Source organism: Pteropus medius, unplaced genomic scaffold (assembly GCF_902729225.1).
Source record: "Pteropus medius unplaced genomic scaffold, Ma_sr-lr_union100, whole genome shotgun sequence".
NCBI lineage: Eukaryota > Metazoa > Chordata > Mammalia > Chiroptera > Pteropodidae > Pteropus > Pteropus medius.
The window spans coordinates 5,474,578-5,497,921 of record NW_024346667.1 but is presented as its reverse complement, the minus strand read 5'-3'; the positions used below and the strand labels follow the sequence as shown (position 1 = coordinate 5,497,921).

The window sequence follows — 23,344 nt, the reverse complement described above, 5'->3', positions numbered from 1 at the left end:
CTCTGTCTGTGTTCAGAGTGAAAGCCGTCGAGGCCTGCCCCTCACTGGAACGCCAGCTCAGCTCAGCAGCCTTTGTTTTTTACTGACTCGCACTTTGTAGGTGTTCAGTTAACGTGTGTTGGCACAAATGAGCGAAAGTTCTTATTTTTATACATCCAGGGATAAACAGGGCAGTTCTTATCAAATAAGCTTATTAAGCACAAAAATACACATAGTTTCAAGGAGGCTTTAGAGAGATCGCTAGAAAAGGTATGTAAATAGGTCAGTAACGGGAGCTACAGCTGCACAGGGGACATTCTCAAACCTTTAAGTTCAGTTGCATGAGTGTGAAGTTTCCCCTCCCCTCTGTGCTATGCATACAACCCCGGGACTTACTCAGTTTGTAACTGGAAGTTTGTACCTTTTGACCCGCTTCCTTCATTTCAACCCCCACCCTCCCCACCACCTCTGGAACCACCAGTCCTAATCTGTTCTATGAGTTCTTTTTTTCTCGTAATCGAGATTGCACATATAAGTGAGAGCGTAACAATATTTTTCTCTGTCTGACTCATTTCACTTAGCATAATGCCCTCAAGGTCTGTCCATGTTGTTGCACATGGCAGGATTTCCTTTTGTTTTTAATAGCTGAATAATATTCCATATATAGTTTTTTATATACCACATTTTCTTTATCCATCAATGGACACATAAGGTTGTTTCCGTTTCTTGGCTATTATAAATAATGCTGCCGTGAACGCGGGGGTGAAGAAATCTTTTTGAGTTAGTGTTTTCGTTTTCTTTGGATCAATACCCAGACGTGGAATTGCTGGATCATATAGTAGTTCTATTTTTAAGTTTTTGAGGAACCGCCATAGTTTTCCATAGTGGCTGCACCAGTTTACGATCCCACCAACGGTGCACAAGGGTTCCCTTTTCTCCACGTCCTTACAAACGTTTTATATCCATATGAAGTAAATGCTGATGGAGGACAGAGGAGCTCTTTTCACTGGAGGGTTAGCCAGCCATATTGAGCTTTTCAGATGTCGGGGATTGTCACTGGCCTTTCTCCACGCTTCTTTAGAGGTGCTTCCTGAGATTGCAACTAGAAATTCTATGTCATCGGAACAGCTCGGCTCACTTCTCCTTGCCACTTATCACAGATTACCTCAAACAGATAACACTGTGGCAGCGGTTGGTCTCGTTGTTTGCTAAGCTGTTAAAAGATTTATTTGGCTATAACACAAATCAAGTTTAAATCATGCTAAAAAAAAAAATGATGGATTTATGTTAGGGATACAAGCTGGAAGAAAACATACTTACCTGTATGAGATAAAGAAGCTGGTTTCATACCTCCGTCTGTTTCTAAGCTTCTGGTCTTTCCACCAAGCAACACTGCCTCTTGGGAAGCGTTACATGAGTACCTGTAAAACACCCAGCACAAAGCCTAACCCAGAGCCACAGAGATTTACTTTATTAAAGCACTCTGAAAAGGACATTGTTTAATATTTGATCTTTTATAAAAGAATATTAAATAGGAGAAATGGTCAAACAATACACTCATTTTATTTGATCTTATTTCTATATTAGGGTGAAAGAGTATTAATATCCATAAAGTCATATGCATTGTGGTTGGTTCTGCTCTCTTAAATGAATCCTAAGGTTAAGATCCCAGTTTGTTTTTCAGAATAACAAAAAAATTCATCCATCTGATGAAATAAACTAGAACGCCAGCAAATAATTCTCATTTTTTTTATACTAAGGGCTCACTTTGGTCCTTTTTGTTTACGTGCGTTGCCCATTGGTATCTGACTGTTGCATTTTTCCTGCTCCACTGAATTGGATTAAATGGCTTACTCCCTTCTGCTGAAAACAAGAGTGTTTGTGTGGTTCATCTTCTGTCTGAATTCTTGCTGGCCCAGGGTTTCCTGGCAATCACTGGGGTCAGTGGAGCGGCTGTCCCTCTGCTGCCCATAGGTATCTGCTCTCAGGAAGAACGTAGGAAAACACAAGAAATTAAGGTTGTATTTTTCTTTTTAAACCTCTTCATTTGGTCCTTTCTTTTTTCGTTCGTCTTGACCTTTATGAAGTGAGAATTCCTAGCAGATGAGAAACCACAGCGGGTCTGATTGAGACTCTGCGGTTCCTCTGCTTTTGTCGCAGTTTTGTGATCGTCCGGCACCTGGATTATCCTCCCAGTCAGTCTTTCTCTGCTCTAGGCCTCCTGTCACACTGCTGCCGACAATGTCATCTTACACAGAACTATCCGTCATTTCCCTGGTCACTGTGCTAGCTGGGTTCCCTGTTATTTACAGGATCAAGTACAAGTGCCTACGCTTGGCGTACAAGTTCCTTCGTCACCTGGCTGCAGCTTCTCCAGCCTCAGAGGTCTCACCCCTCTCTCCTCTCCTCTGGCCTCATAAACGTCTCATCATTGCCTGGAACGTGGCCTCCCTTTTATTTTACAAACCATCTCACCTCCATGAGCTTTTACTCCCTTCGAACTCTAATTATCCTTCTCATTCCATCCTTTGAGACCCAGTTCAGATGCCGCCGCCTCTGGCGCCTGTCTGGGTTCCCGGACGAGTCTGTGCTCTAGTCCCCATGGCACTTGGTTCAAACCCCTGCTTTAAACATTTAGTGTTTCATGTTGTCCCCTCCCCTGCTCTTCCATGAGCCTCGGTAGGGCAGGGCCTGTTTCTTTTTCATTTTTATAATGTCACCATCAACTTAGCGTTTAGTACTTTGAGGGCCCCCAGAGTTTTTAATAGATAGATGAGTCAGTGGGCATCTAAGTTGAGATCCCCAAATAGCACATCTGCCCCTTGTAACATCTAAGATTTGCATAACTTCACCTTTTCATCACACCAACCAGTTTGACCTTCAGTAGATTTACTACCAGGGCAGGTGGTATTATTCTTATTTTAGAAATTATAGAATGGACTTAGAGTTTAAGTTACTCGGTGGAGGTTGAGAGTAGAGCCAGAATTGGCAGCCCCACCTTAGTATGCTTTAAACGTTTCCCCATATACAGTAAGTGTTGTAATGATTTTCACATCTGTTGACTTAGTAATTCATGTTGCAGGAAAGATAAATCCAAATAAAATGCATTTTTTATAATGGCAGAAAGGCTCAAAAGTGGGAATAGGATTTGATAAATTTGAGTATATCAGCATAGCAGAATATTAAGTAGTTCTTCCAAGATATAATTTTGATATTTATGTAGAGATGTCTGACAAGTGAATAGTAGAGTACAAGCTAGACTATATACTCTGTTCATAACCCTAAAATATATAGTAGGATATGTTATGTAAGTACAGTTGTGTTTAGGCTCATGAAAAAGCAAGAAATTTTATTTTTATCGTTTTCTCATGTGCTGTTTTAGAGCCAGGCCATTGAGATTTGGGGAGTGTTTCAGTGCTTTATTTGGGCAAAACAGAATCTTTGAAATTGTCTCAGAATCTGGCATATAGAGTCACTATAGCAATAAGCTTATCTCAGAGAGTTAAAAGGACTTAAATTATTGTTTTGGGGATCATTGTAAAATAATGTTTATTGTTTAAAATGAAATTATAAGGCAGTATAGGAAACCTCGTAAAGATGGTTGTGTGTGTATGTGTTGCAACATGGTACCATATTGAATCGTATAAAAGAGTCTGATTACAAGAAATTATGCTGTAATTTTAAAAACACAGGGGATATCAGAGAAATGAAAAATTAGCCCCAAGATCACAGTCACACTCAGCAAAGGTAACCAGAGTGAATATTTTGTCACGTCCTTTAGTATTTTTTTCTGAGTGTGTGTGATGAACGGGGTCCTCACCCCGCCAGTGTCACGTTACCGGATTGTGTAAAGGAGAGATTATTTCTGGGTGTTCGGTGTGATATTTGATACATATCAGACCAGGAGTTCCTAACCTTTTAATATTGGCATAGCCTTCGCTTTGGAAATGGTGATGTCAGGCCCTTGTGCCTGCCTGCCCGGGACAGGTGTTGGGCAAGGACTGCAGTCCGGGGCCTGCACGGAGCCCGGCGCCTGCCTGGTTGGGTAGAGGGCACCCCAAGTTGCTTTCCTGCTCCTTGTCTCCGGAGGTGCTGATTCTGTCAATTAACTGTGGCAGTCTAGAAGGGAAGCTGTCAAATCAGTACAGGGAGAGGAACAAGGAAAGTTTTTTTCCATCGCAGAGGAGAAATGGAAAGAGTCGGATTCGTCATGAACCAATAAGTTGCAAAAGTCTGATCTAGGATTCAGAGGTGGAAGATAGAGAACAGGGAAAGGTTAAAGACCTCTGTCGCTGTTCTATTTTCCTGATGATCTTACATAATTAGTTAAGTGAAAGAAAACAGTTTCTGGGTGTAATAGCTGAGAATTGCTTCGAATCTGTGTGTAATCATAATGTATTTAATAACATTTCTTTGTATGACAAAAGTTCTTTGATCTTATATAAAAATGATAAGCTGTCAGACTCTGGAAAGTTATTACTGTATGTTAGATAAATACACGCCATTACCTAATTTCCTCCTGCTGTTTACCTCTGAATACCATTTCTAAAAGCAAGAAAATGGCCTAAATTTTTAAAAATGTTTTCTGTTCATTGGAGACACAAATGAGAATGATTCAGTGGAATGGGAACTTGGAGAGAGGAGAGAGAGGGTTGGTGAGTGGAAAAAAGGAAGAGAGCATGGTAAAGCTTAGCAATAATGCCAGGAGGTGTGGGGTGGGCGTTTTTCTTCCCTCTTCTGTGTTTTACAGGCGGTAGAATCTTCCCCCACCATCTTTCCCTGTTTGCCTTTCTACAGTCTCTGCTTTCTTGGCTACTAGGAGAATACAGTTTCCTGGTCCTTCTTTAAACTCAGTGTTTGCCTCTCTTGCCTCCCAGGAGAATTGACTCACTCATTTGATAATAGAATAAATGATCTTTAAAAGGAAGAAATGATAATCTCAGCTATTTACGAAGTTACAAGACACGAATCTTTTTGACGTCTTTCAAACCTTCATTATGTTAGACTATTCTAGAAATTTTGGTTAGAACACTTAAAGATGCCCTATAAATAGCACCTCTTTTCCCGGCCATGTTCTGAACTAGTAGATCTATAAGAATCAGCAGTCAGAGAACTGAAATGCCACTTTATATTACCGACAAGCCACCTTCTTCTGTATCAGCCGAGGGAAGAGAGGCAGGGTTGCTCTCTTAACTAAGAGGTTAACTCCTGGGGTTTAGCATGGGGTGGTCTCCCGGAAGGAAGTTTGAACCAAGGACAGACATCCTTACCCACGATATCAAGTAAAAGAAACCAGCTCTTCTCAAAGTCCCCACCCCTGCCACCCCAGCCTTTAGCGCCAGATTGTTGTCTATTGCCCGCTAGTAGACAGCTCCCTCTGCCTTAAGGGGAGAGGAAGGCTTGGTGCAAGAGGACAGAAGTATTTAGGGAAAGAGAATCCTTTCCCTATAACATTTCTCGGTTTTGTACTCCAGGCCCATTGGGCTCACCTGTTTTTAAGTCTCTTGCTCTCCCTTCTCTGACACGGAGAACCTCAGACTGCCAGCAGCTGTGCTCCCATCTTCCTGAGCCTCTTCCTCCTGTCAGGAGGACCAAACCCCCTGTTTCTTTGTTGGTCCCCCTCAGATGGCTGGGGCACACTGATGAGCTTGCCCCTAGAAAGCTCTGAGATGGATTATAATAATTCATTAATAATCTTCTCCAAAACCACACTCTACCTAAGGTTGAAAGTTCACGTTCTCGTCTGTTTCCCATTCCAGATTCTTTTCAAGTATGATATACAGTACAGCTTATCAGAGCTTTTGCAATGGGATCAAATCACAGAGTCAAGATACTCCAAGAAAAAATGCCACCTGTGTGAGGATGCCCCATCCTAGACATGCACAGTGTAGCAAATAGGAAGGAGAATTCTAAAACCAGACCACCTGGGTAAAAATCGATTCTGAATGACCTTGGCCAAATGACCTAACTTCCTTGTTTCTTCGTTTATCTGTAAAATAGGTGATAAAGCACTACCTCATAGGATTGCTGTAACTATTGAATAAATTAATAGATGTAAAGTGTTTTGAACTATTACCTGGCACATAAGTAAAATATATTCCTCACTTTAAAAAAAGTTTTCAATGTAAACCTTTTCCTATTACAAAGCTCTTAGAGAATTTTAAAATTCAGAGGTTCAGTCCTTTGGCAAGACATGAAAGTTCCAAGCGATAGTCCCATGTCAAATTATTTCGTCCTGTGAGTTAACATTCAAAGAATTTGAAGTCCTCCACAACTCCTTATTCATTCATTCATTCATTCATTCATTCATTCATTCGTTCGTTTATTTATTTATTCATTTATTTATTTATTTATTTTATTTTATTTTATTTTATTTTATTTTTTTTGTCTTAGCCAGAGAGGTTCTCCATGCTTGTGTGCAGCTGTGGAAACTTCAGCAGCTGTAGCCTGGGCTCGCTCTCACTAGAATGTGCATTGACTTCCCCAGGGTTTCAGAAGTTATCGTAGTTTAATACCAAGTCTCTCTTGAGCCTCACTTGGGTCCAGGATCTTAGTAAGACACACAAAAAGATCAAATTATCAACCTTTCATCCACTGAATTTGGAAAACATGCCCCCATGCCAGCCCTCAAGGCACTATTTCTAAGCAAAATTGTTCCCAGCATTTCCTATAGGGTGGAGGACAGAGAGAGAGCATCACCTTCCTCTCAGCTTCAGTTCATGCCATTCGTTCTAAGATCTTGGCATTTGAACTCGCTGGGGAGAGACTGCCTGTTAGGACGCTAATTTGGGATGTTTGCAGTTGGGGAGGAGCCACCTGTCCATGGCACCTCCTCTCTCAGGAAGGAGCACCTGAGAAGCTGTGGTCTTCCTCGAGTTAGAACTTTGTAGTGGCGGCAGCCCAGTCTCTGGGTGTGCCTTTCTTTGCCTTTTGGCTGGACCCCTTGTCTCTGGCACCCCATGCTGAGTGGTGTCGACCTCTGTTCAGGGATGGAGCGTCTGCCGCGGCTGTGAGCAGAGACATGGAGATCTGTGCACACTGTTTTCCATCGCCTCTTACCGCGGACTTACTGAGGCTTCTGGAACTTACTACTTAGGGAAGGCTTTTCCGTTTTTGCCCCACTTATTTCAAGTGGAACATTGTTCTCGGCAGATTCCTGAAGGGGAGCTGCTGTTGACACTCTGGAAGCTTAGGGCCTAGTGGGGATAGAGCTTGGCTGTGAGCCGCTCCCGGTCTCCTCCAGGTCGTGAGTGTGCCCCTTCTCTCTCTGCAGTCTCGGGTTATGCCTCCAGGATGTGCTTGTCATCCCCTGTCCCCCTCTTCCTTTCAGGGAGGCTCATTTGAGTTTCTTTCTGTTGAATCAGCTCCTTTTGTTGGTCTCTTTCTTTCTCTGACACTTGTAAGCTGCTACTGATTGCTGGAATTGGTACATTCTTTTTCTTTTTTCTTTACTTTGTGGCCAAGACATGCCCTGATCTCCCTGGCCCTCCCCTCGCCGCCTGCCCAGATCTGATCTAACCCTTGGTCCAGCCGTCTCAGCATTTGAAGCTGCAGGGCAGGTCCTCAATTGCTTTTACTATGGGTTCTGTACATAGCTTTAGAAGTGTGTTTCTCCATAGTTCCTAGAACTGGATCCTGGTTTTTGCTGGGGGAGCAATTACAGTCTGCTGAGACCTTCCCTGTCTTCTTATTAGGTTTTTTTTTTTTTTTTAAGCTCCAAAAAGCACAAAGATTTATCTTCCTCATTTTAGTTCAATCCCAGGCTGTCTCTGTCTCTTTTTATGTCTGTTGCACGGGGCCTTCCAGGTCACCTGTCCTATTCATCGCTGTCTAGTTGTTTCGTAAGGTGTCAACTTCCTTCCAAAGGGCAGCCCTTTCTTCCTCCCCATCTTCGATCTGCTTTCCTCTTTTGGTTTTTGTTCTCTTGGCCTGGTAGGAAGACTAAAGTGTGTTTCTCTAACCTTCCAGCACCTCTTTGATTTCCGGAGTGAGCCTTTTGGTTCCAAGGACAGACTTTAGTGGTTGTCTTCTTTTCTGCACGCAATAACTTTGTCCGATTGCTTCTGTGACACCACCCAACATGACAGCACGCCTCCTTAATAAGAATACCCTTATTGCTTTTTTATTTATAAAATCTGTCACCCTTCTGTGGCTCTGTCACTTTGGATCTTGGAAATCTAAAGCGGTGATTAGCATTTAGATGGTTCATAAATCTGGAGTCGGTGAGTTGGGGGGCAGCTCGTGAGACTGTGGACCAACGTCATGTATTTAAGCTGCACCCTTTCACAGTTCTGACGCTTGGCCATGAAGACAACGTATGAAAAGGAACAGGCTTTGGAGTAGCCTGTCTATACTGCTGGCCAGGAGTTGGACCCAGTCGTTTCTTCAACACCTGAATATGAAAGCAGCAGATAGTGTTCTGGAAGCCCTATGTTGAGGCAAGCCCTGACTGGAATATCTTTTTCTTTTTCTTTTTTTCCTTTTTCCTTTTCTTGTGGTGAAATATACATAAGACAAAATTTACCATTTTAACCATTTTTAAGTGTGTGATTTAGTGGCACTAAGTTTATTCACACTGTTGTGCGACCATCAACAGCATCCATCTCTAGGACTCTGTACCCATTCAACAGTTACTCCCCATTCCCACCCCCTCTCATGCCCTGGTAACTTTTTCTTTTTTCTGTCTATGAATTTGACTATTCTAGGTGTCTCATGTAAGTGGAATCCCATAATACTTGTCCTTTTGTGACTGGCTTATTTCACTTAGCATAATGTCTTTAAGGTTCATCCACGTCAGAATTGTCTTCCCTTTGAAGACTAATAGTTCATTATACGTATGTGGCATGTTTTGTTTATTCATTCATCCATCGATGGATTTTGGTTTGTTTTCACCTTTTGACTATTGTGTGTCATGCAGCTATGAACGTGGGGATGTAAGTAATTCTGTTTAATTTTTTGAGGACCCACTGTACTGCTTTATACGGCAGCACCCTTTCTTTTCATAGCTTAACCTTGCCTGGCCATGCCTACTTAGGTAAGAACTGTGCCTTCGTTGTTCAAGGTCAAGCCACAGCTGCCTGCATCTTAATGCCTGAACTTTTGCCGAGCCCGGGCCCAGGTTCAGGGTCTGAGCCAGGCCTTTAGGACCCACTTGCCATTTGCTGAAGGCCCAGCAGCGTCCAATTGTATAAAAATAGCCGCTTGCCTTTGTACGCTGTATGACCTGCCAAGGTGAAAATCCCACGTGGCTCTCCTGAAACTGCCAGCCCAGGTTTTAGTAATTAAAAGCGAAGCCACCCAAGTGTAAACGCCAGGGTGCTGCACAGCACAGGCCACTGCCTCACGGTCCAAGCAAAAGTCTCAATATCTAAGTGTTACCTTTGTTCTCTAAATTGCTTTTTATTTACCTTTCAGGGTTTCTGGCACATTTCAGGGGGCGGGGGTGGGAGGCGGTGTGCAGCAAATAACATTTCTCTCTTTTCTTGGGTTCTGAACCAATGTGAAATAAGACAAAAAGAATTTGAAGTGTTTTAAGGAAAGAAAAATCTCTTCTCTTAGAAACCAAAGGAGCGAGGAAGAGAAAGTTCCTCTCCAACAACTTTGACGTGAGAACAGCCCTTCCCAGAAGCATTTGAATTATTTGTTGTGGACTTTTACTCATTTAATGCATTAATTGTGAAAATAACACAGCTCTCTTTTGAGGGCCTCCCCTGTGCTCCTGTGATTGGCATATGTATCTCATTTAATGTTGTAACGTGGCCGTGAGCTCATTAACTCTGTTTTGTAGAAGAGGAAGCTGAATCATGGGAAGGACAGAGAATGTCCCCAAAGTTTGGCGGCTGGGGTTTCATCTTCGATTTATGTTGGCTGCAGTCGTCTGGCCACATTGCCTTTTCTCAAAAGACGCGGATCAGGAAAAATGAATACATATGCTTTAACCCTTTTTCTGTTAAAACAAAACAGAATAGAAGTTGTTCCAGCCAGTTCCTAGGTTTTTACAAGTATTTGAGTGAGTGGGTCTGGCAACATAGGTAAATTCTGTTTCAGCTGTTTAACTATCCGAGGACTAGGAGGGCAGTAGAGGCAGCAGTGAGGGTTGACACACAACTGCTGTTTCACATCGGGGTAAAGCAGCCCAGCTGTGCTTCCTAATAACTCGGCTGACTCTGTCTGTTGTGCAGGAAGCACTAAATTTAGGAGTTTGGTTATAGAGCGTGAGCGCTGTGTGGAAGGGACCCAAGAAAGTGCTCATTTTACACAAAATCATTTGCTGTATAGAATGTATTGTACCTAGCACTGTGTGTGGGCCACTGGCTGGAATGGTCACATGGCTTATGTGAAATCTGTGTTCCCATTCATATATGTGCTGGCAAAAGATACTTACCTTTATGAGGACCTCTAAACTTAGCATTCGAAAATGTCTGAGAAATATACACTCTAAGATTAGGATTTATCTAAGTAATCCTTATGTATTTTACAAGTTATAATCTTTAAATGACAGGGTTTCATGCATGGTTATTACTGGGAATGTCATAAGTTGTTCATTCTGTCTAGATTAATATAGGTTCTCGTATACTTTTTTCGGTGATGGTTTACTCTTGTTAATAAAAGTCATGTAAAATGTTTATCATTTTCTTTACTGTTTAATTGCATATAGTCCCGCCCCCAAATCACACTCTGCTCAGTATACAAAGACTGATTTCTTAGCAAATAAGAAAGGTGATCTTTTTTCTCTCTTAGATCCAGTTACCTAGATTCATACCCCTTCACCACAAAACCATGGCAATACAAGCCAAACAAAAGGAGTTTTTTCATTATGAGTTTCTTGACCTTTGCGTAAATTCTTGGTATGATTTTCTAATACGTGTTTCCATGTTGAAGAATTTTTAGGCTTTTGAGTACCTAGGAAAAGTAGACTCGGTCTATTCCAATTTACTTGGAAAAAATACTGACTTGTGTTAAAAAACCTGCTGTTGTTTTCCATTATTCTGCTAACGAACCTTTAGCACCCTTTGCGAAGTCATTGAGCCCTTTGTAACCACATTTCCCACATCTTATAAAAGGGGGATAATGCCGTAGGCTTAATGTGAAAACTACTAAGGAATTATTTTTTCTTTTCTCTATGAAATTTCCGAGCTACTTCGTTCAAGTAGTGTGGGGGATTTCACAAGTAGAGAAATCGGTTTTTGTTTATTTTTCTTTCATAGTCTGTCCAGGCACATTGCTGGATGAGGGGACTTCCTCTTGTCATCACAAACGAGCTTGGTTGGGGTCCTTTCAGGGGAAATTTGTACTCCCAGCGTGTATGTGTGTGTGTCCCAAGTGGCTCATGTTTTGGTTATAGTTTTCTTTTTTAAAGTCGATTGCAGTAGTTTTATTCTTTTGGAAAAGAAAGACATGAACGTTTAAATTTCCCTTTGAGAAAAATTAGTATGCTTCAAAGACAGTTTGGAGGTGCTGGAACGCCCCCTTGTGGGATTCTGAAATATGTTCTATGGCCAGTGAAACAATATAGTGGTTTATTTTTGTTTTATTTCCAGCAAATAGAAAAATCTTACTTCAAATGGTAGGTTATAAATTCATCCATCCAGAAATTTATCAAACAAAACATTGAGCTTTTATATCACATCAAATTACTGTGCAAATCGGATTTTTAAGCATGTTCAAAATCATAATTTTGAATTTTTAACATTATTTCAACATTTGAAGACATGTTTTAGGGAAGAGAACTGCTTTGCCAGGTTAAGACCTATAGTTAAATTGTTGTAAATTATTAAACAAAAACAACTTAATTACAAATGTATAATGTCGAAAGTGTTGATATGAGTTTTTCTTTAAACTCATTTTGAAAGTATCAGATCAGAATCACACACCAAATATCAGATTTTGATGTATTCTTTTATTTTATAGCCATTGTTCATTAGTTTTAGTTTCTTACCCTTTTCAAGCAAGTACGTGGCTGCATGTCTGCTTTTTCTTCCTTCAACAGCTGTATGTTGAGTGCTGGTTACGTGGTAGGCATTGTGGTAAATGCTCACAGTCTGCTGGGGAAGACAGACCTTAAAAAATATCATTACATTTTAATGAGGAGTGTTAAGGAAGGTCAAGTAAAAGGTGCTGTGGTGTCGGGGAACACAAGCTGGGCCATGATGGACGAATCAGGTTTAAGTAGGTGGGAGAGAGGGTGAGTCCGGGATGTGGGTTCAAAGGAAATAACAGCAAATTTAGAGGCTTAAGGCAAAACGGAGCAGAAAGTAGACCAGCGAGGTTGGAGTATAAACATGGAGGTATGGACTAGGCAGGTGCCTGAATTTTGTAGCTACAGTAAAGGATTTGGGAGTTTGGCCAAGCAGGAAGTCTTTGAAGGGTTTTAAGGAGATAATTGCTTGACCTGATTTGCGTATTTGTAAACTCATTCTTGATGCAGTGTAGAGTGAAGTGCAGAGGGCAGAGGTGGACACAGGGACCCTAGCAGGAAGTTGGTGCAATAGCTTACCTGCCTCTGCCTCTTCCGTCCTTCCACTAGGGCAAGGGTCCATAAACTTTTTCTATAAAGACTGGAGAATAGCATTTTTTGGCTTTGCAGGCCATAGACCCTCTGTTGCAAGTACTCAACTAGGCCATCGTTAGCACAAAAGCAGCCATGGACAATACACAAGGAATGAGTATGGCTGTGTTCTAATAAAACTTTATTTACAAACACAGTTACTAGGCTGGATTTGGCCCATGGGCATAGTTTGTTGAGCTCTGATCTATAGGTTATTAGGAATGAAGAGAAGTGAATGGATCCAGGGGCTACTGAACAGGTACAAGCAGTATAGGTTTTAATTATGATGTGTCTCGGTATGGGCCTCTTTGGGTTTATCTCATTGGGGACTCTACAGTTTCGGGGCTTGTATGCCTAATTCCTTCACCAGGTTAGAGAAGTTTTCCGTCATTATTTCTTCAAATAGGTTTTCAATCCCTTGCTCTCTCTCTTCTCCTGCTGGTACCTTTGATGCGAACGTTGGTACGCTTAACGTCCCAGATGCCTCTTAAACTGTCCTCCTTTCTTTTGGGTTCTTTTTTTCTTGTTGCTCTTCTGATTGGATGTTTTCTTTTACTTTGTCTTCTAAACTGCTGATTCGATCTTCTGCTTCATCTAATGTGTTGATTCTAATCTAATCTATTGTATTCTTCATTGCTGGCTGGTTCTTTCATTATGTTTCCTATCTCTTTATTGAAGTTCTCACTGAGATCATCGAGCATCCTTATAACCAGTGTTTTGAACTCTGCATCTGGTAGATTGCCTATCTCCATTTTGTTTAGTTCTTTTTCTAGAGCTTTGTCTCTTCTTTCCTTTGGGATATGTTTTTTTGTCTCTCCATTTTGGCTGCCACACTGTGTTTGTTTTTTTGTATTAGGCAGGGCTGTTACGTCTCCCAGTCTCAGTGGAGTGGCCTTATGTAGTAGGTGTCCCATGGGGCCCAGTGGCACAGCCTCCCTGGTCACCTGTGCCAGGTGCTCCAGGTGTGTCCCTTGTATGGGTTGTGTGTGCCCTCCTGTTGTAGTTGAGCCTTGGTTGCTGTTTGCACATCAGTGAAAAGGATTGACCCTCGGGCTGGCTGATTGGTCTTGAGGACTGGCCGGTGGAGGAGCAGGGACTGACCCTATGGAGCAAGATTTGCTTCAGCAGTGGTCTGGCACCTGCCTTGTCTGCCTTTTGGGTGTGTTGTCCTTGGATGTGGCCTGGGTGGTGCTCTGGCATTTTCTGACACCAGCCACCTGGGGTGCTGGCCCCAGAGCCTCCTGGGAGGGGCCCTGTCACAGGCCACATTCAGCAGCAGCCCCTTGTGCCCTGCCTTCAGCCACCAGGCATGAGCCACCAAGCAGTCTGCCGATGGCTGCCACCCACGCTGGGCTTGGAGATGCCTCAAGAGGCCAAGTCGTGAACTGAGGCCAGCTTTTACTAAATTTTAAAATGTAATCGACTTTATTCTTTTTTCCCCTGTATTTTAATTGCCTGGATGACAATCGAAGTAGTTAAAAATTGGCTTGTATATAATGTACTTAGGTAATTCTTATAAATCTAACCACTTAAGCATAATTGGGGCGATTCTATTCAGTAGTAAATCTTATTGGAGTAAACAGATGCTGACCCACAGTTGTCAGCCAGGGATTTGGGGACTGCCTTCTTACCTTACAGAGCGTTCCTCGCGTCCCAGCTGTGGATGCCAGGCCGAGTGCCTTTTTGGGACAACTATGCCACACACATTAAACTCAGCAAGAGGAACTCTCACAGCCAGGCCCTTCACATTCACATGCTGCTCTCCCTCACTTCTCTGTGCAGCCACCACCCTCCCACCCACATGGCCGTATCCCTGCATGGGACTGGCATTTCCTTGACTGTCCATAGCACCGCACGTGGCTATTAAGATCTTTAAACTTGACAGAATTCTTAATTCTTTTTATAAACTTTGTCTCTTCTGTCCATAGCTCTTTCACCTAGTAAAAATGGTAGCCAGTTGAATTTTGGACCTGTCTTATGGTTTCATCATCGCTTCTGAGGTCATTCTGGGGATGGAAGGCAGACATAAGAACAGTTAATGGGCTATTATCGGGCGAACCTACTTTAAAATAAAAGTAGACTCCTGGGTTGAAACGAAATGTTCAAAAAGTGTAAGAGATGCCAAACTACAGTGCTCCTGTACATATTTAGAACATATTTATCTGCTTGTTGTCATAGTCGGAATTTTCATGTTGCACAAAGAAAGGCTGTGATTTTCACTAGAATGTAAGCTCGGTTTCAGAACAGATTTTCCTGCTGTAATTATTGTCATATTTCCAGTAAATAGAATACTACTCAGAATTTAGCAGATACTCAAATATTTGTTGAATGCATAAATGAAGTTTCTGAATACATGATAGATTGTCTGCTGTTAATACTAGATTAAGCCTTTTGCTTTCTTTTAAATTCTTTTCCTTTTTTTTTTTCTTCTTTTAGGCAGAAACCACTAATACTAGCCTCTTGCAGGTACAACTGGAATGCAGTTTACATAATAAAGTGTGTCAGCGATTAAAGGTAAAATAGAAAATTCAGTATTTTCTTCTTGCTTTCTTTCTTGCCTTTTTGCTTAGAAATCAAAAATAAAACAGCACATTTATTCTCAGATATATACATGCCCTTGCCTTAAGTGCTTTTCCCCCTAAAATTTGAAGTCACGAAGTTCAGATGATTTTTTTGAGTTTTTCCTTTTTTCTCCATTCTTCCAATCTCAGAGTTGTTATCTGGAATCTGATGATGTTTTACGGCTACAAATGAGCATAATTGTAACAATGGAAAACTCCTCAAAAGAATTTGAAGAAAACACACAAAATTTGTTAGATCATCTTTCTATTATATATGTAGCTACAGATAAATCTGAGACCTCGGGTAAGGTGGAATCTTTAAATCTCATATTTTGATTAAGCTGCATCATCATTCTGTCACATGTACTTACAGACTGTATCATTGCAATCTAAGGCAACAAAGACCCTTCGCTTTCATTATTAAGAGCTTGTAATAATAACTGGTTCTCAGTCTGCAGCTGCTAGTAAATTTTTGGAGTAAATTAAATGGCAGTTGCAAACTATTCTGAGTTTCCTTGGGAATAATGTTTCTTGATATTCTTGAGAGAGTAAATTAAATGGGCACAACAATCTAATATAAATATTCACAAAGTATTTGGAGTCTTGTGTCTCTTCTTCCAGTTTTACTGATTTTCAGAAGCTCCGTTCACCAAGTCATTCTGTTTTGTACTTTTTTAATAGCTGATTTGATACTAGTTGTTACTAGATGTCTGACAAGTTAGAGTAGTATAAACTTTAGTGTTTGTTCTATGAATTTTATCTTTGCAAACGTGTGTCCTACTTAAGCGGAAATAACCTAGTTTATCAGTTTAAGTTCATCAGTCTAAGTTCATGAAAACTTTTGTAGGAGACACATATTATATGATCCATGATATTTACAATGTAGGATTAATATTATCCATTGGCTGTCAAGACTGTTCTGGTATGTGAGTGTGTATGTATGTGAGTATGTATTACACACACACACACATACACACATACATATTCAGAGAAAGAAAACAGCATCAAAATAAAGTTTTATCTTGGCTGTTTTAATTGTTGGTCAAACATCATTTACTTTCTAATCCTCAGAATTGATTATAATAATGATGATTCAACAGAGAGCTTTCCTGTCCTTAAGTTCATAGTTTTTGGTGATTCTTAGAATGGTCAGATGGGTGTCAGTGTAGAGAGGGCTACTGGCTCGTGATAAGCATTAAAAAGGCTATGTTTTGAGATCCCAGAGTTTTATTTTTCCTAACTATGGCTGTCTAAATAAGGAAATGGGCTGTCTAATCAACAAGAGAACATAGCTTTATTTGAAGCTGTCCAGTTGGTTGGTTTTGTCCAGAGGAGCAGGAAGTCATCTGACCCTAAACTCAGAATTTCCCCACTGGTAATTTTCATCATATAGAAAGCCTGTGTATTGGTAGGTTAATATTTTTGTAAGGATCCTTTTTCTTGTGACTTAAAAGAATACCAGCAGAAAATAGTTCCCAGTTTCAATTGCAGTGTTGAAAAATGAGATACAGTTCTTAGAGTAATATGTACTGTGTGAGAGTGAGATGGCTTTTTGTTTTAATCTCATTGCTCTGATTCTTTCGGACAGATGATTCGGCAGTAAATATGTATATATTACATTCAGGAAACAGCCTTATATGGATACAGGTAATTGTTAAATGCTTACGTAAACTAAATGTTGAACTTACAGGTGTGTAGTTAATTGCAGAACATGAGGATTTTTCCAGAACAGATAGAGAAACACTTGTCTCTGTTCTCTTTTGCTTTAATTTAAACCCAATTTCCCTTGCTTGAACCCATGTTAAGATAGATGACGGTTGTCAGCACTCACTTCATACCATTAGAGACACATCTGCTGAGCAGTTTCTATATGATGCCAGTTTGAATTGCTTAGTTATTTTAACAGTCGATTCAAACTGAGTAAATATTTCCTAGCTGAGAGTGGTAATGTGGATTTTTTTTGTTGTTCTAGGATGTACATCATTTCTCACAGAGAGATGCTCTGTCTCTGCAGTTTGAACCAATACTCCTACCTACTTCTACGACAAACTTTACAAAAATTGCCTCTTTTACTTGCAAAGGTACAAATTTTCAAAATATTGGAGGTTATCTTTGTATTTTTGTTACCAGTGGCAATTCTTTCTGTGAAATGACTTAAAACTACAAATTAGGCACGTTTCGAAGAAAGTGAATGGGTTTGCTTTCAATACCACAGTCCTAATAGTTCTAAGAAATGGCATAATGGAAAAAATGATTGTGGATGCCACTTTTAGTCTGCCACACATGTAGGATTTTGAGTTTAAAGCGTAACTCAACTGGCAGTTTGAAAGACCAGAATATAAATGTGGTCGATGGAGGTACTGCTTTCACAGATAGATTGTACCATCTCAGTTTTATTCCCTGTGTAGAATGAGATGCAGAAGGTCTAATGAGTATAAATGCAGTCTTATCTGTAGGTTCTTACTTATAGTTAAGGAGATTTCTGTAAAGAAATGTAAGTGGATTTTAAACATATGAAAACATGCCTCATGTCACTTATATTGAAAGAAATGTTAATTTAAAGCAAAAAGTGAGACATCATTTATTACTTAGATCGATGAAAATAAAAAAGATTGTTAATATTCTGTGTTGGTAATGATTAGGGGGAAAACCCACTTATTTTTGACAAGAGTATTAATTGATACAGGCTTTTTTGAAGAGAAAATGGGCAATCTCTATGAAAATTTAAAATGCACATATATGCTCTCCAGTCCTTAATTCTACTTCTAAGAATTTATCTACAGATATACTCACATATGTATCCAAAACTTTACCTACAAAAATGTGCATTGATTGTGACAACAGATTAGCGTAGACATCCATCAATAGGTAGCTGATTTAAATCATAGTTCACCCATGGGGACCATATACTCTGCAGCTATTAAAAACTGTACGTGGACATGTAATGCAAGCAGTATGTGTACATTTGGGTTTTTTAAAGGGTAGCCATGTACTTGTATATGTGTAGAACAGCTGGAAGGATGCCCAAGAATCTGTTAACAGTTGTTTCTTCTAAGATAATTGGGAAGTCAGGGGTGAAAGGTAGACTTTATTTTCACATTTTTTGTTAGCATTTGAATTTTTTTTTTTAATTGTGCGCGTGTGTGTGTATAGCTTTAGAAAAAGAGCTGAGTATTAGAGTTAAGAATGCAATACCAATAATTTAATAACCTAGCTCCAGGAAAGCTTGATGTTTCGATTAAGCAGCAGTGATTTGAAATGCATTCCCACCTTTACTGTGAAGCTCCCTCTTGTCACTGAGGTGCGTTCCTTTCTCGCTCATGCCCCCACGTGCTCCTCTTCACCCCACCCAGCTGAGCTTTATCTTTAACTTTTGTCATCTCTGGAAGACCCAAGGACTTCTTATTTATGGTGAATACAGATCTCTGTTAAAAAAAAAAAAAAAAAGGCCACAAAGTGTTGATTCGTTTTCCCCCAGAAAGAAATGAGATGTCGGTTTATAAAAGCGGGTGGGTGGGGTGGCAGACATCGTGTTTTAGATAACTGGCAGCAAGCCAGTAAAGAAGAAGGACAGTGTTTGAGAAAGGATTTTGCCATTTATATCTGATGCATGATTTTAATGGAGACAGAAAAAGTGAAGTGATTAAAAAGTTATAAATTAACACATGTATCTTGCGTTTGTTTACGAGTAATGAAAGAAAAGATACTTACACTTCACATTTATTTCTTTTACCTCAAAACAGCTACATCGTGTGACAGTGGAGTGAAGGAAGAGATGAAGAAAACAAAAAATGCTCCAGCACTAAACGCCTGCCTCTCCTCTCCTGTGGTTCCAGGGTAGGTAAATTCTACTTTCTCTGAAATCATATGGAATTTTTTTTTTTTTCCATTTAGAAATGATTTAAAATATAACTAAGACTCGTGTGATTCTGGACTTGCCTTCCATGCAGTGGCACTGCTAACAAGCAGAGGAAGGGTTGTTTGCACAGTGGGAAAGAGGAAGCTGAATGATGCCCATCACTAAACAGGTTCTGGGCCCAGCAGCAAGGTGTGGGAGAACAAATTAGTCCCCTGTGTTTCTCAGTCCCGTTTGGGTCCTGGTTTTGCCCCGGCGGCCTCTGTGAGCTGTCCTGGTCCTGGCTCTGTCGCTTTCCCTTTGGCCTTCAGGTGCTCCACTTGTGGGCAGGGAGGTTAGAGAAAGTAGTCTGTAAGGTCCTTCCTAGCATGCAGTTCTGACGTTTATGATGCTACCCTTTCTGTAGGTCGAGGCTTATTCGAGTGCAGACGGTTGTCTTATTCTGGGGGCTGATAGCATGCATGTGTGCTGTGTTCGCAGGTATTTTAGAATGGAGTCTTCTGCAACCCAGTTTCACATAGAGACCCACGAGAACACATCGGGAGTTTGGTCAATGTGGTACCTCAACCATTTTGACCGTACTATTGTACTAAATGATGTGTTTATTTCCAAGGAGACCAAGCACCTTTTGAAAGTACGTATAGTATTTTTATCTAAGTTTTAGCCTATTTTAAGCTTTGTTTAAGGTCAAGTACTATGAAATTAATATTTACAAAAGTTAATATTTACTTCTAATTTTAAAGCAAGTATTTTTCTTTTAACATTTTCAAAATTACTTTTAGGATCTCTCTTTTCTTTTTAAACTATTGTTCAGGATGCTCAAAGGGACCAGGATATATTTTTTACGGATATTTGCTCTTATTGTTTTTCAAAAATTTTATAATATATAACATACGAAAAAGATTGTATATTTAGTAAAATTAAGCCTCATTCATGATAAAATAATAGCTTTTTGCAAAATATCCACCTACGAAAATTTCAAGATTACTTTTGTTGAATTTACAAATGATTGCATGTTAAATATTATTTGAAACCTATCATTTATATGAAAATACTTCAGTTTTTGACCGGGAAATGATTGAACAAAATTATATTTCTTAAAGTATAGAACAACTTTAATATCATACTTGATAATGATTTTAATTATGACTAGTGTTAGGAAAGTAATTTCTCTTGCTTCTTTTCTTTTTAGATTCTGAATTTCACTGGCCCTTTATTTCTACCTCCAGGCTGTTGGAATATATTTTCTTTGAAACTTGCTGTTAAAGACATTGCCATAAATCTATTCACCAATGTATTTTTGACTACAAACATAGGTGCCATTTTTGCAATACCTCTACAGATTTACTCTACTCCGACCAAGGTATCATTTACAACACTATATAAGTATTATAATTTTTGTTATAATTACTGTTTCTTTTTATTAACTTACAGTGCTGGAGTTTTATGGACTAAGTTAAGTTCATGTTAAGGTTCTCTAAGAAACCGAAAAATATTAGCAGGCCAGTCTTTGAAGGCGAATTGTTTAAATGTAGAAATCTTTATTTGAAAAGAGTTACTATTTTTCATAAAGTGATTTGAGATTCTTGAATGAAATAAGTCATCATAAGTAGATCGATCTCATTTTCATTTATTTCTAAAATTTGTAGAGCAAGGAATGTATGTTTGCTGTAGAAAACACATTTGAGCTTTTATTACATACTTGCAGTTACTACAAATAAATGAGATGGTTAAATGCTTTATTTAGACTTCTGGTAAGTGGCGCTCAGGTGCTTGTAATCTTTGCATTTCTTTAGTGAGCCAAATCTAAAGCCTGAAAGGGTTCACAGTTAAGAAATGCCTTCTAAAATCTGGATAAATTGTATTTAATTTAGATCTCAAACATGTCTCATTTTTTCTTAATGTTTATTTCTTTTTGTTTAGTTACTGTTATTGCTTCTTTTTGATCTAAGCTATTCGGTATAATGCTGGATTCTGATTTTTCACTATGAGACCTTCATGCAACCATCTTTATGATTTTTCTCACTTATTAGCATTGGTGTTTCATAGATAGAAATGCTTCATGTTTAGCTAAGCATTTAAGCTTAAAGATAGGACTTCTGAAAACTAAGCAAAATGTAAGGTTAATTTCATTCATCCATATTTTGAGCAGGGGAGGTTTCTTAGAAATTTTCTTTTTTTGATCAGGAGATGCTTAGAAGGGGAGTGACTGGGAGGGAGCAGGCAGGTTTCAGGTATGTGTGGAAGTAGCAAGTCTGTGTTTTCCCCACCCGTAGGGCATGGGACATTCATTTGAATGTTCTGATCAGCTCTTAGGAAATACTATAGATTGGCATACAGTTTCTCAGAGGATTTGAGTACAGCGTTTTTTAAAAACCTACTAAGAATGTCCTGACATTAATTTCACCTTTAATTCAGAAGACAGTTTGGTGGCTTTTGGACCCAAGGGTTGTCACTGTGGGTACTTTGAGAGACAGTTCAGAGCTCTCATTCAAGGATAAAAGAAGCCAAGAAATCAGTTTCTAGTTATTTGGCTTTTGGTTAAAGGGAAGTTCACTAAGGTGGAGGCCAATGTCTGCTTTGCATTTGAGTGCATTGGGATTTTTATGTTTAGTGCTGTGTTGTAAGTTATTCATATATTACTTTTCAATCTAGGAAGGGAGTCTGGGTTTTGAAGTGATAGCACATTGTGGCATGCATTATTTCATGGGAAAATCAAAAGCAGGTAAGTATTTTGCCCTCAGGCTTTTTGTAGAACTCTAGTTGGGGGTTGGATGGGATGTAGTGAGGAAAATTAGCATTTGTGGATGGGATAATTAGTCCTGTAAATGGAATTGCATCATATTCTATTCTTAAAGAGCATGATCCTTAACAGAACGGCATGCAGTTGTTAAGAAGCCTCTAAAACATCCAAGGTCTTTTTGTAAATAATGCCCTCCTAAGTAGCTCATACTTAAGAGTTTTTTTCAAACACATTATTTGATCATCATAGCAACTTTGTCACCAGGAAAAATTGGAAGATTGTAGTTTTTTTTTAAAAAAAGGATTGACTAGGAGTTTTTAGAAATAATTTGGAATTGCATTTGAAGATGAGTTATCGGAGTATAAACATCTTATGGAGGTGCTTGTTGTTGGGTGAGCCTGAATGAAAGCCAGAGTGTTGACGTAGAAGTTGTTTCTAGTTTTGTTCCTGCTGTTTGATTCATTAAAATATTTCATCTAAGGAGAGTATTACAGTACACAGGTTTCTTTGGAGAAGATTCCCACTTTTTCACCAATATGCTCCTTAGCACAGACAAGACAGAACAGATAAGTAGAGAGGGCGAGGTTAACAAGAGACCAGACTAGTTTATAAACATAAAAACACATTTTCTCTAGACTGAGTCCCTGGACTCTGCCCTCTTTTGAGGATTTCTCCATCAGCGTTCTATGTAGTAACCAGAAAGACTCCCTTTACATGCACACAGTTTAGTCTTTTAGTTTTAAAGCTGTTAACGATGTTCCAACTGTAATTTAACTTGTTTCAGGCTGTATTCATGAGCCATGTGTCTTTTCTGTTATTACCTTTACATAATTCGATTTAGTTTTGTTTTATACATGTTCGTTTGATTTGATATATCATTTGCCATGAATTAGAGAGACTTTCATTTAGTAGAGCGATCAGAAGAGAGAGCGGGTGTCGATTCACTCCACAATCCTGTCACTGAGAAGTTTAGCAGTCAGCTTTGGCACTATTTACTAATTGCATTGCGCTCTCTGTAAATATAAATATTAAATCTGATCTGATTTTTAGAAAATCCTCATTGGGAAGGGAGCCTCTCTCTGGATCGGTTTACTTGGGATGCGGATTTCGAACTTGCAAATAAATTGTATGAAAGATGGAAGAAATTTAAAAACGGTGACGTCTGCAAGTAGGTCTTCACCTTTCTTCGTTTCTTTTATTCAGCGTTGAGGAAACACCGTTACATAGTGCTTTGGTGAAATGGCAATACTGAATTTTCTCTCCAGTCTTTTAGTTTGACAAATTTCAAGCGTCAGAAAAGTTGAAAGTATCATAAGGCGAATACTGAACTATCCTCATCTGGATTCACCAGTTGTTCACATCTCACCACATTGGCTGCTTTTCTCTCCCTACATCTGCATTCGTGTGCACACACTCACATTTTCTTTTTGCTGAGTCATTTGAATGTAAGCTGTAGGTATCATGATAGTTCAACCCTTAGTACTTTATTAGGAAATATTTTATTTCCTAAGGAGAAATTCTCCTACATATAACTATACTACCATTACGTACCAGACAGACTTAGCATTGATCCAATTTTATTATCTAATATACAATTTATATTCAGATGTCCCTAGTCGACCCAAAAATATCCATGATAGCTGTCTTTTTCCTTTTTT

The 23,344-nt window shown here is 39.5% G+C and overlaps 1 protein-coding gene across 3 annotated transcripts in view; it reads left to right on the top strand.

The window, feature by feature from the left end:
- The window catches only part of TMEM131L (transmembrane 131 like), a 136,608-nt gene that overhangs the window by 77,300 nt on the left and 35,964 nt on the right, over positions 1-23,344 (top strand). For all 3 annotated transcript variants that reach the window (XM_039875925.1, XM_039875924.1, XM_039875923.1), the window contains exons 8-16: positions 14,963-15,040; positions 15,238-15,391; positions 16,676-16,734; positions 17,060-17,168; positions 18,831-18,924; positions 19,424-19,577; positions 20,136-20,306; positions 21,599-21,668; positions 22,737-22,854. In XM_039875925.1, coding sequence (XP_039731859.1) covers positions 14,963-15,040; positions 15,238-15,391; positions 16,676-16,734; positions 17,060-17,168; positions 18,831-18,924; positions 19,424-19,577; positions 20,136-20,306; positions 21,599-21,668; positions 22,737-22,854 — 1,007 coding nt within the window. The remainder of the gene's footprint in view (positions 1-14,962; positions 15,041-15,237; positions 15,392-16,675; positions 16,735-17,059; positions 17,169-18,830; positions 18,925-19,423; positions 19,578-20,135; positions 20,307-21,598; positions 21,669-22,736; positions 22,855-23,344) is intronic.